The following is a 15,705-nucleotide window of genomic DNA, read 5'->3' on the forward strand; positions in this document are numbered from 1 at the left end:
AGGATGATCTGGAAACAAAACGGGTCTCCACGTGACAGGCCACTGGATTTCCAATTTGGACTCAGTATTGCATTGAGAAGTTCTCTGATATACCTCATAAATGAAGTCATCTGTGTTTCATTTCTGTCAGACAAAACATTCGACAGAGGTCTTGAACAAATCTCGTGATTCTCTGATGATTGCTAGTATCTACATTCATTCTTCTATTTCTTTTGAGAAATATGATTCAATGGGAACAAAGTTTTTGCCTGGAGTTGAAGCCCTTTGTCCACATTTCACCGCTTGCCCGCCTACCTATCTATATGTACCTAGTCAGGGTACAGTTGTATATGAGTGCATGATTATCAACTTGTCCCACGGTATAGGCATTGACTGAGCTGAAACATGATTCAAATGTCTAATAATAGACATTCCAGTATGCTGTCAAATCCTATCATTACTCGTTACTTGTAGGCTGCTATGATTATGCTAGATACACTGGATCTATGCCATGCAGCATATCGATGGTGGGTATTATTCTTCATGCACCTCAAGACAAAAACATGTCGATACGAGCGAAAAATTGTCATCTGAGAGAAAGTTCGTGGCATGCAAGACCATCTGAGTGTAACCTTTTGTCAAGTGATTGGCACGCTCTGTAGGAAAGTCGTGTGCTATACTGTCGATACAGTATCAATTAGAACGACAAAAGCCCAGACTCACTGCTCGACATACCGATCACCCATTCGATCAAGCAGAGGAAAGGTCACGCTCTGACCGAGGTTCCGCAACGGGGAACCTTCATCTGTATCATGGAGTCCCCCTCCTTCAACAGGCAGCCATCACAGGGAACGACTTGATTGCCCTGGCCTCTCGCGGTGTCAGAAGACTTACCTAAGTACCTTGGTAATTATATTAGGGTAAAAGAATAAACTGGTCAAAGTGCCTGCTAACTTTACAATGAATTATATTAATACAGCCTGAGCCTTTTTGTCATTTAAGTCTTCAGTCCTTAGTTTCTGCCGGTCCCTAGCCTGGTAAATAGAGCGGTGGTGGGTGACTTCGTGTAAGTGTGACGGACCTCACATACCCGCCGAAGCTAAAAAGCATAGCATGCATAGATATGGATATGAGAGGACCGATGCTACCGATGCTAGACCCGGGAAGGTAGAAGGCATCGGGCACACGCGGACGGGCCGTAGAGGGCGAGATGGAGAAAGCAGGCTTAGACCCATTATGCTTATCGCATGGGCATCTGGCTTGGCATATTTTATTTTGTCTGTGAGTCAAGGTCATATACCTCAATGATGGCCGTGGCTTGTTATCAGAGATTTCTGTCTGCATAGGAATGAGGAGCCCTTCGGGGATGTGAGCAGAGGTGGCTGGATACGGGGATACAGATAGACGAGGCCTCGATATGTACTGTATGTACCTTGTAGGGGAAGGCCACCGCCAATTCGCATGTCTCTCTTCTGGGCCATGTACTCTGTAAGTGTAGCGCAGACGCGGCAAATCCACACTACCATTGTCGACTTGCATCTGAAGCGTGATATGGCGTACATACTACCGCCAATACGACAACAGCGGAGCATAAAGTTCCGCCGTGATTCTGAGAGCAATCCATCTAGTGAGTCAATTCCTGACTCGTCCAATTCTTCAAGCCGGCCGCATGAACTTGAGGGTTGCACTACAGTTCGCCCGACTAGAGAGCGGCCCAATAACGGCCAGAGATATCGAGCGGTGCAGTGCAAGTCAAAGGCAGAACATTCCGGCAGATGCGAGGCAAGGCGATGCGATGTGCGATGAGCTCAGGCCTTGCATGATCCATAGATTTCAATGTGCTGCTGAGGCCACGAGAGCCGACAAATCTGGTGTCTAGACCATACAAGAAATGACACTGATGTTGCGTCCTTGCATGGCTGAAATGCAAGTGGTTGATGTGAGATGTGGTTGACGACTGTTGGTAATTGGCCGGGCTGCAGCGTGACGAGAGGTTGAATCTAGCGGTGCCACAAGGCCAATGACGACGTTGGAATAGACGCTCTACGGGGGTCGCTCTTTGGGCCTATTTAGCGGTAAGGGGCTTCTGATTGGCGCAGTGTTTCTCCCCGCTCTGGACGGGCTGTCTGCCTTCTGGGGCTGCTTCTAAATATCGCAGCATTTAGCATGGGTTGGGCTCCACTATTGATGCACGCACTTACTTGATCCACACTTGCTTAACCGCCCACGCTTGTCCCGGGAGGGAAGAGGGAACCGTTCAATTGTGATGGGTCGAGTGATAGTAGATGACATGAACTCGGCATTTCCTTGTCTGCAGTCCGTGATTGGTTGTCTCTGCAATTGAAGAGTCCTTGTTTCTTGTAAATTTGTGCGTGTGCGTATGTGTATGTGTGTGTGTAATTCGTAATTCACACGGCAACAGATGTTATTGACATTGGGTCCATCACAATTATCCATCCACATGATGATGGATATTGGATCCATGCAAAATGGCTGTGGCCGCTGTACACGGCCGTTCCTTATAAACAGGACCAACACCCGCCCCCAAAGCCTCTCTTCTTTTTTTTTCTCTTCTTCTTCAGCAAGTCCTATTCAATCGCAAATCCTGTTTTTGTTCTTGGGTCTCTTACCCTTCCCCCTTTGTGTTTTCGTTTGTTCACCGTGGAGCCGGTCTCTACTACTATCATTCTAATTTTCGTTGTCTCTAATCAAAGATATCCGCCAACTCCAAAGCTTACTCAATAAGTTGCTGGCCAGCTTAGAGACATCAACCTTTAACGATTATCCTGTTTTTTTTTTGCTCGTCCCGCCTGTTATAATCATCTAATTACAGAAATCACGGATTTCACTTGCTCGCGCCAACTATCAAACAATATTGCATTGATCAAACTTTCATTGTTCGCATCATCGACTCACCAAACAACTCAAACGCATAATTGAATCAAATAAAAGCAAAATGTCGGCTGTTCAACTTTCTTTCTCTCTCCGCGTCTCTTCTGGCGTTAAGACTGTCCATCTTCTCGGCTCTTGGGACGGTTACGTCGGTCAGCTCCCTCTCTCCAAGGACAAGTCCTCCTCCAAGTCTGGCTCCTGGAAGGGCACCTTTCGATTCCAGAACTCAACTCTTGAGGCTGGCCAACGATACTGGTACTACTATATCATCGATGGTTACCATGTTGCCCACAACCCCAGCGTCACCTCAACCATCGAGCCCACCACTGGCCGTGAGCTGAACGTTCTTGACGTTCCCACCGACTCTCACAAGTCTTCGTCCCACCGCTCTTCATCTTCCAAGTCTTCCTCCAAGTCATCATCTTCTTCTTCCAAGTCCTCATCCAAGTCATCGTCGCACAAGTCTTCCTCTAGCAGCAAGAGCTCTTCCCACTCCTCCAAGGACAAGGAGTCGCGATCTTCGCGATCCTCACGCCACAGCTCTAAGCTCTCAGTTGACATCCCCAAGGGTCGCCCCCTGTCAATCTCCCAGATCCAGGCCCCCAAGCCCATGTCTCCCCATGCGACTAAGCACATCTTGGATGCTTCCTACTACGACAACGAGGAACTTGAGGAGCTTGCCGACCGCTTCGGCAGCGCCAACATCGAGGACGAGTTCATCACTGACTTCAGCACATCGCCAATCTCCTCCAGTGGTTCTTCTCTGTCCTACCGCTCCGACAGCTCTTCACCCAACTCGTCCCTCTCTGGCTACAGCACACCCGGATCCGACGTCAGCTCTTGCACTTGCGAGCGCTATGGTATTACTCGCAAGGGCGAGCGTGTCAAGCTCGACTGCGGCGGATCCCGCTGTGGCTACGATGATGATAGTGATTCCATCTGCTCTAGTGGCAGTGAAGACGAATATGAGTATGAAGCCTCCGTCTCGCGCACCAGCTCTCGCCGCCACGGCGTGGTCGCATAAACGCGCCAGTGTGTGGAGGGCTCTGTGGCAACAGGTTGAGAGAACCTCTAGCCGTTCATTCTTTAAATCGGGCATCCCCTGGCAGCACACTAGCGCCGGGATGACACGACCTATGTTGTTGTGGTAATATCAGCAATCATTTTTCTGTTCCGACCTGCGTCACGCTGTAAGACGTGGATGGTACGCCGAGCTGGTCTCGTACGTTCCACCGCGCCGATGCGTTGATCGTCAGCTAGGTCGATGCTGCGGCCGTTCGGCGCAGTCCTCTCGTGGCTGCGCAGACGTAACTTTTTCTTCCTCACTCTGTTGGTTCTTGAGTGAGCTGGGAGTTCTCGAAAGAGGCTGCCCCAGAAGCAAACAATGTCAACGCATGAGAACCCCATCTGTCCTGACGATGGGATCCCGTCTCTTGCAGACAATATCTGGATGTGGTTCAGGGCCTGGCGATTGATGAAGGTCTAGACTAGCCATTACGAAGTATGAGGTGGATGATGAAGGACAGTCATGAGCAACGATTTAATGAAGGAAATAGCTTAGCTGTCTAGGATAGATGACGATTGAATCTATTCATGAAACGAGATACGAGGCCTTGAGTAATAGAGCAACGTGATGATGCATAGCTATCGATTTCGGTCTTTCGGTTCAATGTTAGTCCCCATCATATTCCACTTCTACTAGGTACTTAGGTACTAAGGTAGGGCCTTCAGGAGGCGGGGATCCAATCTTATGGCGGGGTAACTCCCTATCATCTATTGGACATTCATGTATTGCCCAGCTGTAGTATCACAAACTCATCTTCACCGTACTTGTAACGTCTTTTCTACACATGACATTGCATTGATATCTCTGGTTTATGTAAGACGAGGCCTGAGGTCACCAGTGATTAGTCTCAAATTCAATTGAGTGCGTGTCAATTTCTTCCTCAATCACGCTCCGCTCCTTCGTTCATTCGTCGAGCTTCACTTAACACCGACCCGATCTCAAGTGTAGCATCACCCAACTGCAAATATGTCCGACGAGCAAATCATACTCCCCATCATCGACTCCCACATTCACCTCTACCCAGCGTCCGAAACCGACTCCCTCGCTTGGTACACCCCCGATGGCCCTCTTGCCGGCCAACGTTCCCTGGAAGAATACCGCGAAGCTACCTCTTCGGCACCGTCTCTCCTAGGCTTCGTCTTTGTCGAGACAGACCGCAAGAATGATGTTGAATCTGGCGCATCCGATGGCTCTGGCTGGGAGCAGCCTTTGGCTGAGGTCTCATGGCTCAAGCGTGTTGCGCTTGGCCAACCGCGCGAAGGAGAGGGCCACAGCCCTGAGGACGCAAAGTTGTGCCTTGGTATTGTGCCTTGGGCGCCGCTGCCAAGCGGTCCTGAGGTTCTAGAGCGCTATCTTGACCAAGTGAAAGAGGAAGCCGGCGATGCTTGGCCTAAGATCAAGGGGTTTCGCTACTTGCTGCAGGACAAGCCTCATGGCACCATGCTGGACGATAAATTCATCGAGGGCGTCAAGCTTCTTGGCCGACGAGGATTCACCTTCGATGTTGGCATTGATCAGCATCGACGTGGAAAGAAGCAGCTCGATGAGGTGATCGAGTTTGTTGACCGTGTTCACGATGGTGTTCCCGAGGAGGAGAAGGTCACACTGGTGTTAAGTTCGTGCAGCCCTTCTCCTTCCCCTACTTCATTCTAACAGTGTCTCCTTAGACCACCTCTGCAAACCCGACTTCAGCATCTATAACCTTACATCAGACCCCAGCTTCCACGCCTGGCGCACTGCCGTCTACACCCTCAGCAAAGACTCTCACGTCTATATGAAGCTCTCCGGTGGCTTCTCCGAGATGCCTGACTCCCTACGAAACCAGGACCCCAACCATATCTTCGAGGCTACCCTCGGTTGGCTCGGTATTGTCCTCGCCACCTTTGGCCCCAGCCGTATCATGTTTGGGAGCGACTGGCCTGTCTGCACTGTCAACACCGACAATGCCTGGCCTAGATGGCGCAGCATCGTTGATCGCATGTGTTGGATGGCTACGCTGAGTGATGAAGAGCGCGCAATGATCTTTGGCGGTACGGCCAAGAAGGCTTATGACCTCTGAGCCGAGGAACGGCATTATCAGGGCAAATACTATATATATAAAAGCCTAAAGAAAGCTTCCTTAATGAGATACATGAGTGTAAATAAACGGAAATTCCCATAGCAAAATAATCATAACCCTTGATGTGAACGGATCTCGTGATTCACCTCAGAGACGATTTTATATCCGGCCTTTTGATAGAAGCTCCATATCTCAGGAAGAAAAAGAAAATCAACTATGTTCGAGAAACTCCAATCTACAACTAACATCCATTGTAAAATGCAACTCCGGGCGCCCATGACCATCAGTCGTAGAAAACGTCAATAAACAATGTCATGCCAGGGCTCTAGAGTGAGCTCACGGCCTTCTCCGAGCATATGCCACGCAGAAAAACAGGCTCTAGTCATACAGTTTTATGTGTCATTAGTTTTCGCGTTCATCTGCCCTTTTGAGGCTCATTGTGTTTCTCCCCGTCCAATACTACTCTGCTCCACGTCCTCGGTAATTGCCCATCTTCTCAATGGAGTTCATAATGCCGCTACGGGCCATACCGCCTGGACGAGGCAAACCACCTGCGCTCTTTGTTCGCTCGTGAGGTGCTCGGAGTCCTGAACCTGGCGCGCGTAGTCCCGAAGCACGACTAACACTGCTTCTAAAGTGATCTGCACTTCGTTTTGGCGTCTTAGTCTCAGGCTCTCGGTCATGTTGTCTCTCATGAGGGTAACGAGACGCAGACGGAGGCTGTTGAGGTTGTTGCTGGGGCTGAGGCTTTGGTGTCTGCGCAACAAAGCTCTGCATGCTCATCATCTCCTCGGCAAGTTGCACAAGCTCTCCCTTCTCTACGCGCTCCTTCTCCAGCATACTGCGCAGTGACTCGTTGTCGAGCTGTACTGTATGGACAACTGCCTCAAGTCGTTGGATATCGGCGTTCAACTCCTTGATTGCTGCGCTGTCTCGGACTGCTTGGGCCTTGCGCTCATCGGCCTCAATGCTGTCGGGCTCGACTCTGGTCATTGTTGTATTTCGGCAGACGCGCAGACGTTCGTTCTCCTCGACAAGTTCTCTAATCCTGCTTTCAAGCTCATGGACACGCTTCTCCCACCGAGTCTCGTATGACTTCTTCAGGGCAGTGACCTTAGATTCGTGCTTGCTCTTATAAAGAGCATGAAGCTCACGAGCCACCCGCTCGACTGCAATCTCAACTTCGTGATTGGTGTCGTTTGGGCTCTTGGGCTTTTCGGGCGACGACTTGTCGGTGTCTTTCCCGGCACGCATACCCGCCATCTTACTCTCCGCCTCCTGGTGCAACATCTCGGCTGCCTCACGTCGCTTCTCACTCTCTTCCAACTTCTGTTCGAGCTCTTCCTGTTCTCTTTGGCTCTCCACAATTTCTTCCTTGGCCTTCCGTAAGACATGTTCCATCTCACGACCTCGGTTCTCCCAACCCTCTTTCTCAGCAGTAAGTTGCTCTTTGATAGAGCGTTCCTCGCGGAGCTGCTCCTGGGACTCACCCACTCGCTTCTCTGCATCACCAACTGCGGCCTTGAGCGATTGCACTTCGGCTTCCTTACCACTCAATGAAGCTTTGAGTGAGCTGATCTCTGACAGAAAGTTTGATTTGAGAGACTCGAGTTCTCTCGCGGTGATGCTGGGAACGCTTCGAGGTGTAGGCATAGGGGGAATATCGAAGTCGATGAGGTTGGCAAATCCGCCACGAGAAGGCGTCGCAGTTACATCAGGTGCTGTGCGAGATGGAGAAAGCCCGCCCTTGGCCGGTGACTTTTGGGGTGATCTCTGAGGAAAACGCAGCTGCTCTGTAAAGTCCAGAAGATTCGTTGTGTTCCCTGAGTCGTGTCTCGGTCTGGCTCGTGACGTTCGTGATGGGGAGGGATCAGCTCGTGTGTTTGCCCGAGGCGTGAGACTACCCATATCGGACAGTTTAGTGGGACTTTGGCCGAGTTTGGCAAACATGGTTAGGTTGGGCACAGCCGAGAAGGTACTGAAGGTACTGATCGCTGTATCGTCAGGGCATACGGAATCGTCGACCTCCATTTCTCCACAAGGGTTAACGTTGAGGGTGCCAGTAGTGACGTCCATGTCGTCCAGGCCGTCTTCCAGGACGCTCTGCTCATCTTCAAAGATCTCAATTGCGCGCTTGAGGCCTTCGTTTTGTCGCACTGCATCCTCTAGACTCATCGTGCTCTCTTGGGAGGCAGCGCGGGTTGTGTCGAGAGGGTTGCTGATCTTAACAGGAAAACGCTTCTCAGGAGACACCTTTCTAGGGCTACGAGCGTTGGGGCCTAGTCTATCTGTTGGTCTTCCGTCTCTCACCTCTCGCTGGTCGGTGAGGATCTTCAGCGGTGAAAGGGTCGCGCCAGAGAGGACTCGGGAGTGTCGTGATTTTGAGGGAGAATGGTTCTCCTGATCGGAAAGTGCAGTATCGTTGAGGGCAGACACGAAAGGAGATGATCCCTGAGAGGGTTGGCTCTGTGATTCTGAGGACGTGGAGACTGTTCGTACCTCGTAGGAGTCGTACCGCTGAGCAGTAGCTGGTGTCTGGATATTGAGATTTGAATCTTGGGTGGGCGACAGTGGTGTTTCCATTGTGATGCACGCTGAATCAAGGAAATGATAATCAAACAGTCAATGTGTAGTCACAGTTCCAGTCGGCAGAGGATATCGTTGACTTGATAGTCTGGTTCAAGCCACTTTTGAGCAGTGTTGCTTGTTTAGAAAGTCAAGTTCAACGGTCACCCGTTAACACCCAATATGTTGACTTTAGGTAGTTGACCCGACAACAACCAACAGTGGATCTCTCACGTGGTAATCATAATCATCATTCAACTACCTTGTAAATGGTTTCTAAGGTAAATACCAAGGTAAGTAGTTACAGGCAAGACGGCATGACATTCATTTCACCTACCGTTGCTTGGTTGCGTTATGACATGCAAATATTCCTTTCATCTCACAAAGTTATTACCAGACTGACTTGGAACTTAGGCACCTCTATGCCCACGTACGTGCTTCAAACACTTCTCACATTCACTTTGTATCACTCATCGCCGTGACACATTTACACAGGAATCTTGGCGCATATGATCCAACTCTCTAATTGTATCTATTCTCGAGAAAAAAAAACAGCTTTTATTGTTCCCTCATAATTCGTTACCTAATAAAGCAACACTTCCAAAAAAAACACACATATCGTCTGTGCCCGCGTTTTCTGGGCCACAGTGAAACGCGAGCACATAAGAAAAGAAGTGAAGAAATGAGAAATGTAAGATCGTAATTCGTAATTCAGAGCCTTTCCCAGGGTTTCTCTTCGGCGTCTTGACTTTCCAACATTTTGGGCTTGCCAAGACAGCTCAGTAAACAAGGGTCCCCTCCAAACTCATCATTCCCGCCTGGGCTCATTACAGGCAGTACTGTCCCATAGTATGCGATCATATCGCATTTCGGAGTAAATCATCGAAGGAAAAACCTTGCTGCAGTGACTCTTTCCAGAAATTAAGCCTCCATGCAGACCGTGACTCATTAGTCATTGTATATCCGTGACAGAGCATGCTAGATCAACAAAAAATCGGAAGTCGTGTCGTGAACTCGTCGGCATCATCTTTGGAATCAAGGGCTTTCCGATGAGGGACACTCCAGTGCCTAACAAAAAAGGAAAAAAGTTCTTTTTAATGGAAAAAAAAAAGGAAATTGAAAGAATGTGTTATCATGTCCCTGATTGTCGGAGATAGGACGTATCATAATTTTCGCTTGCACTGTTGAATGAGTGCACAGGGGAGATGCCACTGTTCCTTGCAAAACGTCGACAACAAAACACCGGGGGTCATCTATCGGCCCTGAAAACTAACCGAAAGATTGTTGTCTTCGAGGAGCGCTAATGGCAGAGGGAGGCCGAGCGCCAGTATCGTACACCGGGGCAGAAGGATACGAAGGAGACGCAGCAACAGTGGATGCAGGTCGAGCCAAGTTGTCATAAACAGGAGCAGGGGCATAGGTAGGAGAGGTGCCGATGCTAGAATGAGGGCGGTTCATGGCGTCATACTGGGGAGCAGGGACACTCGTCTCCATGGTCTTGTGTCGCTTCAGGTCGAAGTTGTTCAAGTGATCATGTACATTTGGGCCAGGTCGTGGCGTCTCCGCCTCATCATCTCGTCGTTTGTATGGACTCATGCCATTCATGACACCGGGCTGACCATACCCGTTGTGCAGGGTGTAAAATCCGCCAGGAGAAACCATGCTGTCATTCGATGTTATGGTTTTACGCCGCTTTACTTCGAAGTTGCCTGCGGAATCATGTCCATTGGGACTTGATCGGTGAACATCATCATCCTCATCTCGACCTCGCTTGAGCATACCCCCGTCTCCATTAGCAAGAGGCTGATGATGAACATTCGGTAGAGGCTGAGCATATGCATTCGACAGACCAGGCATGCTACCAGGCATGTTGTTCATGGTGTCGTGTGCAGTATGCGCTGACCTATGAACCTCATCATCTTCATCTCTGCCCCGCTTGAGCATATCTCCTCCATTCTGCATAGGAGGCTGATGTACATTCGCAAGGGGAGGCTGTTGAGGGTATCCATTAGACATTGCATGCATGTTACTCATAGGATCATGTCCATTAGAGACTGGTCGGTGCAGATCTTCTTCTTCTTCTCGTCCTCGTTTGAGCATACCACCTCCATTTGGCATGGGAGGCTGGGAACCATTTGTGAGAGGCTGGGGAGTGCTTGCAAGAGACTGAGGACCATTTGCAAGAGACTGAGGAACGTATCCCCCGGTTGGCAAACCAGGCATCATGGGGTGGTGCTGTCCAATTGAGGGCAAAGCATTGGGAGCAGCGGGTCTCTGACCACCGAGTCCTTCGTGCTTGCGGCGCTCGGCAGCTGCCATGACCTGACTGGTCCGGTTCGAGTTCGACGGATGATAAAGGAGTGCCCCTATGTTGTGGACAAACAAGGGGAAAAGGAGCTCTGTGATCTTCTCCTTGTTCGCAAAGTCTAGTGCACGGTCGTAAGGAATCCTGAGCCATCGTCAGTTAAACATCCAGCAATGGGTCTACAGATCCAACCACATGGGGATACATACCAGACACCTTTTAAGTGCATGGGACCAATCTTAACGACATGGCGAACCTTTTCGCTTTTCAAGATGCCGTCCCTTCGACCTCGAGTCATGCCAGCGACGTTTAATAGTTTCGTGCCGTTAATCATGTGGTTATCTGTACTTGAAGTCAGCTGCTGTATAGGGCGCTTAGGGGCATCAATTCTGACCTTCTCTCCGTGCTACACATATACCTCTAGCTTCCACCTGGAAGCAGAGGCTGCCTTCGTCTTCCCACAGGGTAGCCGTGACTCTGGGCTTCATACCGGGGGGATTATGCTGGCCAGTTGTGTCGAAAGCGCCATTATTACTACTGTTACTGTAACCTGGCTGCTGCATTGCTCCTTGGTTGCTGAGCGCTGAAGGTACTGGCAGTACATTCTGGGGCGCGGGCATAGGAGTGGAGACCGCGGTAGTTGGAGCACCATTTGTAGAATAACCATAGCCGTACTGTGGTGTCGAGTAATGAGGTGAATAATACATGTCTGGCTGGGGATGGCCTTGGTTCATCGCGGAGGTGTTGTTGTTGTTTTCAATGGGGGATGATGGGGTGCGGCTGGTCTCAACGGTCGAGATACGGCGGTTGAGCACTCTGTTGGAGATAGAGGTAGGGCTGGCGTAACGTTAATATGGCAGCACAATTGCGAAGAGGAAGCAGTCGAGAAAGGATGACTGCAAACTCGAAGGAAGAGGAGGTGGACGGCAAAAGGGAAAGAGACCGGCAAAGAAAGAAAGAGAGAGAGAGAGAGAAAAGAAATAGAAAGAGAAAAGGAAAAGGAAAAAATCCCGAGAAGGTCAGGATCTTGGTGGTGAGAGGCAGAATGAAGAGATGGAACAGAGGAGGCAGGTGAGGTACGTACCTCAACTTGCTTGATCAATGGCCGTGGTAGAGGTACCCTCAGTACCCTCAGTACCCTCAGGGCCTTGAGCAATACCCGCCCCTCAGGCAGGCAGGTCGGGACGGGGGGGCAGACAGGCGATGGGGGAGTGCACTTTGGTGAGGAGTGTGAGGGAGTGTGGAGCATAAGAAACAGAATCAGAATTCATCCTTGGTGAGAAGGGAAGGGTGTGGCAGATATCCACCACAGATCCAATCCTATCAAGGGCAAAGAGGGGTTAATCCTTAGTTTAGTTAGTCTGGTTCAAGAGTAAGCGAGAGGCAGGAGAAGACCACCATCCATACGAAGTCCAAGAAAACCATTTCCTATGAGCAGACGAGATGCGGAGAATGATAAAGGGTATTCCAAAGTCAAGGAATGACTATTTCTTATGCAAAAGCTTTGAAAGGCCTGAATTGTATTGTTCATTTGACGAAATCATGCTCAACGGTCTGCGGCACTAAAAAGAACGACCATGCAGTATGTATGCACACGCACCCAATATGAGTCTATTTGGAGTGCAGTGGACCGCTTGCATGCTCTGCTCGTACCTTGAACTTCACGATTTGTGTGCATGGCACAGAATTGTCAAGGTTGATAAGGTCCAAAGCGATAAAGAAAAAACACGCCTAATTTCTAAGGCTGATAGCCTTCGCAATTGTTCATGTGTAACGTGTCTATCTCCTTTTGACTTCCGAAATCCTGGTATCCAAAATGGTCAACAATGAATTATCTGAAGAATGAACTTGAAAACCCTTCTCACCGTACAAGCCGACATCGCCCTTGATTCTTCCAGGTGTGTGCTGGCGTGGATCATGAAATAGACTAGACTATCTTTGGCCTGACCATGCACGGTACGATACCTACTGTGTTATGCTTGGGTTCAAGCTGAGACTCAGTGCCTGGGTACCTGCTGTCCTCAGGATTGAAGGCTTTTGATATCTCGTCTTTCTATGAGCACACAGCCAGACATGGCCTAGGTGCATGGTGTTATTCTTTAATTATTCCGTCTCCTTCATCTCATGGTCTAGAAGTGCTCAGAGAGATATACAGACAGTCCCTCCGCTTGTGGTATGCGCACTGGGCACTCTCCTGTCAACGCACAACAGAACCAGGGGACCATCCAGCTCTCAACCTGCACACAAACTCGGTGGAGGAAGGACTCTCTGTAGGGCGTTGTTAAAAGCTTAAGAGCGCTCCCAGCAATTTTGGTGGGTGGTGCGAGGGGTGCGGCTACAGGGGCAGAGGAAATTCATTGGGGTGTAGCCAGAACAGCGTAGCACCAGGCCACCTCAAAGTGCGTTGGGCGGAGGAGAGAGTTGATCATGGGGGTTTTCTCTGAGCGGCTGTTCGTACAGTTACCGACTGAGGTATCGCGACTGCAACTAGTACTGGGGTCTCTCCCTGGGCAGAGTGATCGGTCACCCAGAATCCCAGTGGCTACAGGAGGCCACGGGGCCGGCAGGGCTACCCAGGCCACAGCGTGCAAGGATGAAGGATCCCGGGGGGGGACAGACGGGAGCGATGCTTGGTGTCATTAACCCCTGGCAGCTCAAACTCCGCTTACTCGCGCCAGCAGTTACTGTGCACCCACAGTGCACCTCAGCACCCGCTTGATGCGACAGGAAAAGCCCGCACGCAGCGTCGATTCAAGATACAACTTTGAGACGGACAGAAAGTAAGTCATAACATTGGATGCCATACTCAAATTCGCCATTGGGCGATGCAATGATCATGAACATCTCTGAAGTTGCGCCTCAGATACCTGGGTTCAACTTGCCAATTCACCTACAACCCAAGTCACCTCGATCATAAGTCGTTCATAAACAGTGAGATTGACTACGTAGATCACATTACAAGGGTCAATTTGATTGGTTTTTTCTCTCCTCCGGGACCTTGTTGTCGTCCATTTCCCACTCAATCACATCAATCCCTGGTTAGATGCTTCGCCTGTATACACAATTGAGGTAATACTGGCCAGGTTCTTTAACTGCAAGCATTCTCTGGATATTTCCGACAGGCTTACAGATATTATTAGGAATCATTCATGTCAATTCCCCCTTGTCTCATCAGTAATTCTTCAGGCTGTAAACGATGGTTCTCGTTATCAAAGCATCCAAAAAAGGCTGTGAGTCTATCTGATGTCGTCCACGGCTGCGCTACAGTTCAGGTTGCCTTTGTGTCGCGTCAGTTTGTTGTGGGCTGGGCTTTTCTCATTTGTCTATCTGGTTGTGTTATTGCTTTCCTGTGGCCGTGTCATGTCGGTGTCGTGTTATGTGCTAGCAGTGTGTTGCGCTGTCGTGTTGTCTTTGTTATTGTGTGCTCTTGTCGCTTCAACGCCATTCGTCGGCTTTCAACTCTTGGTTGACTTCTTTCGCGCTCTCCTTCCTTCTAGCTCTTAGTTGCGGCACAGCACCGTGCAAACTACCCGAGGACTTTGCTCAACCCATGTGAAGTACGACCTGTATTGCGATTGAGTTTCCAGAGCTCTTCAACGAGGTTCATCCAATCAGAGACTTCGAACACCAACTAGAAGAGACTTAGCCAAAGGAAGGGAGAGGATAATGGCATCAGAGTTTGCGCTTCCAGATTCTCGGCGCTTCTGATCTTCCTGCTTTCTTACCCCCAAATGATCGATCTGAAAGTGATTACTTAATCGTAGTTCTCAACGGTGCGCCAAACCACTACGGGACCGTTACTTTGGGTTCCCTGTATTGCGTCAAGTGCCGGGACAGCCTGTGCACCATTATATCTGTGCAACTACCAACAACTCGTATTGAGATAAGTTGAGAAACCAAACGCGACCAAAGGCCTTTCCATAGTGCCGAGAATTTAACAATGGGGGCATCATGCAGACTAGGAGCGGAAAGGCTGTGTACTCTCACTAAGTTCTGACTATGGGATTCGCTTGCGCAGGAACAGCCACCGATGATGAAGGGAGAGGTCTTGAACAGAAACTCACCAAGTCAAGTTTCTGTTAGAGGCTCGATGGCTTTGGTTCCGGCCCGAGATAATTGGTCTACAGTTGTCAATGCTCTTGTTCTGCCAACCTCCTCCCAACCCTGACTGAGCGAGCGGAGTTCGTTAATGACGGGACTGAGCGAAATATGGCCACATCAGCATCCCGGTCTCTCTACATACATACACAGTTGCTCAAGCCCGAGCCCACGCCCGTTCGTGCGGAGGTCCGTCAATGGCCCGGCAAGCTCAGCAACGCTCATGGCCCATGTTGCCATAATCGCATGGGTCGCCGCCGCTCTCCGAGCTGCCCGGATTTCCCCTCTTTGACTAGGATGTTGGAACAAGCATCCGCTACTAGCGCTTATTGAATTTGATTCGTTGATAAGGCAGACGTGGAGCTTCCGTCCTCTCTGTTCTGCATAGCTGAATGGGAATCATGTCCATCAAGTCATCGTCCTCGTGGCTGAGCTTCATGGCCCACCAATGATGGATGTCTTACACACAAGAAAACGACGAAGGGCCCGAGGCCCAGTCGAGCACAGTGCCGGATTACCAGCGGGGTCTCTCATTTATAAGAGCTTCTCTCTACGGTTCCTGACCCATGGCCGAATGTCCTCGGGTCTGTGAGTTACGCTGTGGCGGTCTCGACGAGCCACTTGCCAGGTATCATGTCTCACTTGAGATCAGTTTATCTCTGCTACTGTTACCTCTCTCTCCCTTGAGAAGGACTCGGCGGCAAGGTAGCCTGCCGTGAGGATCACTGACGCTCAGACAAA

General features: G+C 50.0%; 6 protein-coding genes across 7 annotated transcripts; 2 read left to right on the top strand and 4 right to left on the bottom strand.

The window, feature by feature from the left end:
* Positions 1-938: 938 nt before the first annotated feature.
* FOXG_19018 (uncharacterized protein) lies at positions 939-1,942 on the bottom strand. The gene has a single exon (XM_018399183.1). It carries the CDS (start codon positions 1,516-1,518, stop codon positions 1,009-1,011), a length of 510 nt encoding a protein of 169 aa, XP_018240409.1. The 5' UTR covers positions 1,519-1,942; the 3' UTR covers positions 939-1,008.
* A 386-nt stretch (positions 1,943-2,328) lies between these two features.
* Positions 2,329-8,713, top strand: FOXG_05276 (uncharacterized protein). The gene is made up of 2 exons (XM_018383477.1): positions 2,329-5,552; positions 5,605-8,713. The coding sequence occupies exons 1-2, from the start codon at positions 4,904-4,906 to the stop codon at positions 5,994-5,996; spliced, it is 1,041 nt and encodes a 346-aa protein (XP_018240410.1). The 5' UTR covers positions 2,329-4,903; the 3' UTR covers positions 5,997-8,713.
* FOXG_19019 (uncharacterized protein) lies at positions 2,560-4,521 on the bottom strand. Its single transcript, XM_018399184.1, has one exon. The coding sequence runs from the start codon at positions 3,968-3,970 to the stop codon at positions 3,659-3,661; it is 312 nt and encodes a 103-aa protein (XP_018240411.1). The 5' UTR covers positions 3,971-4,521; the 3' UTR covers positions 2,560-3,658.
* On the bottom strand, positions 5,840-8,722 carry FOXG_05277 (uncharacterized protein). Of its 2 annotated transcripts, XM_018383479.1 has the most exons (2): positions 8,496-8,722; positions 5,840-8,447 (listed from the first exon to the last, which is right to left on the bottom strand). In XM_018383479.1, the coding sequence occupies exons 1-2, from the start codon at positions 8,577-8,579 to the stop codon at positions 6,456-6,458; spliced, it is 2,076 nt and encodes a 691-aa protein (XP_018240413.1). In that variant the 5' UTR covers positions 8,580-8,722; the 3' UTR covers positions 5,840-6,455. The 2 variants fall into 2 exon arrangements, with proteins under 2 accessions (XP_018240413.1, XP_018240412.1); XM_018383478.1 differs by having other exon boundaries at positions 5,840-8,722.
* Positions 8,723-8,994: 272 nt separating this feature from the next.
* Positions 8,995-12,103, bottom strand: FOXG_05278 (uncharacterized protein). The gene is made up of 3 exons (XM_018383480.1): positions 11,261-12,103; positions 11,076-11,208; positions 8,995-11,010 (listed from the first exon to the last, which is right to left on the bottom strand). Exons 1-3 carry the CDS (start codon positions 11,598-11,600, stop codon positions 9,831-9,833), a joined length of 1,653 nt encoding a protein of 550 aa, XP_018240414.1. The 5' UTR covers positions 11,601-12,103; the 3' UTR covers positions 8,995-9,830.
* Positions 12,104-13,127: 1,024 nt separating this feature from the next.
* FOXG_19020 (uncharacterized protein) lies at positions 13,128-14,416 on the top strand. The gene is made up of 2 exons (XM_018399185.1): positions 13,128-13,935; positions 14,007-14,416. The coding sequence occupies exon 2, from the start codon at positions 14,016-14,018 to the stop codon at positions 14,334-14,336; it is 321 nt and encodes a 106-aa protein (XP_018240415.1). The 5' UTR covers positions 13,128-13,935; positions 14,007-14,015; the 3' UTR covers positions 14,337-14,416.
* Positions 14,417-15,705: the final 1,289 nt, after the last annotated feature.

This window comes from Fusarium oxysporum, chromosome 7 (genome assembly GCF_000149955.1).
Source record: "Fusarium oxysporum f. sp. lycopersici 4287 chromosome 7, whole genome shotgun sequence".
NCBI lineage: Eukaryota > Fungi > Ascomycota > Sordariomycetes > Hypocreales > Nectriaceae > Fusarium > Fusarium oxysporum.

Coding starts and splice junctions, on each gene's coding strand:
- FOXG_19018 (XM_018399183.1), bottom strand. CDS start 1,518: ATGCAAGTCGACAATGGTAGTGTGGATTTGCCGCGTCTGCGCTACACT.
- FOXG_19019 (XM_018399184.1), bottom strand. CDS start 3,970: ATGCCCGATTTAAAGAATGAACGGCTAGAGGTTCTCTCAACCTGTTGC.
- FOXG_05276 (XM_018383477.1), top strand. CDS start 4,904: ATGTCCGACGAGCAAATCATACTCCCCATCATCGACTCCCACATTCAC. Junction 5,553..5,604: donor GAAGGTCACACTGGTGTTAA/GTTCGTGCAGCC, acceptor GTGTCTCCTTAG/ACCACCTCTGCAAACCCGAC.
- FOXG_05277 (XM_018383478.1), bottom strand. CDS start 8,579: ATGGAAACACCACTGTCGCCCACCCAAGATTCAAATCTCAATATCCAG.
- FOXG_05278 (XM_018383480.1), bottom strand. CDS start 11,600: ATGAACCAAGGCCATCCCCAGCCAGACATGTATTATTCACCTCATTAC. Junction 11,209..11,260: donor ATGTGTAGCACGGAGAGAAG/GTCAGAATTGAT, acceptor CTTCAAGTACAG/ATAACCACATGATTAACGGC. Junction 11,011..11,075: donor ATGCACTTAAAAGGTGTCTG/GTATGTATCCCC, acceptor ACGATGGCTCAG/GATTCCTTACGACCGTGCAC.
- FOXG_19020 (XM_018399185.1), top strand. CDS start 14,016: ATGTCAATTCCCCCTTGTCTCATCAGTAATTCTTCAGGCTGTAAACGA.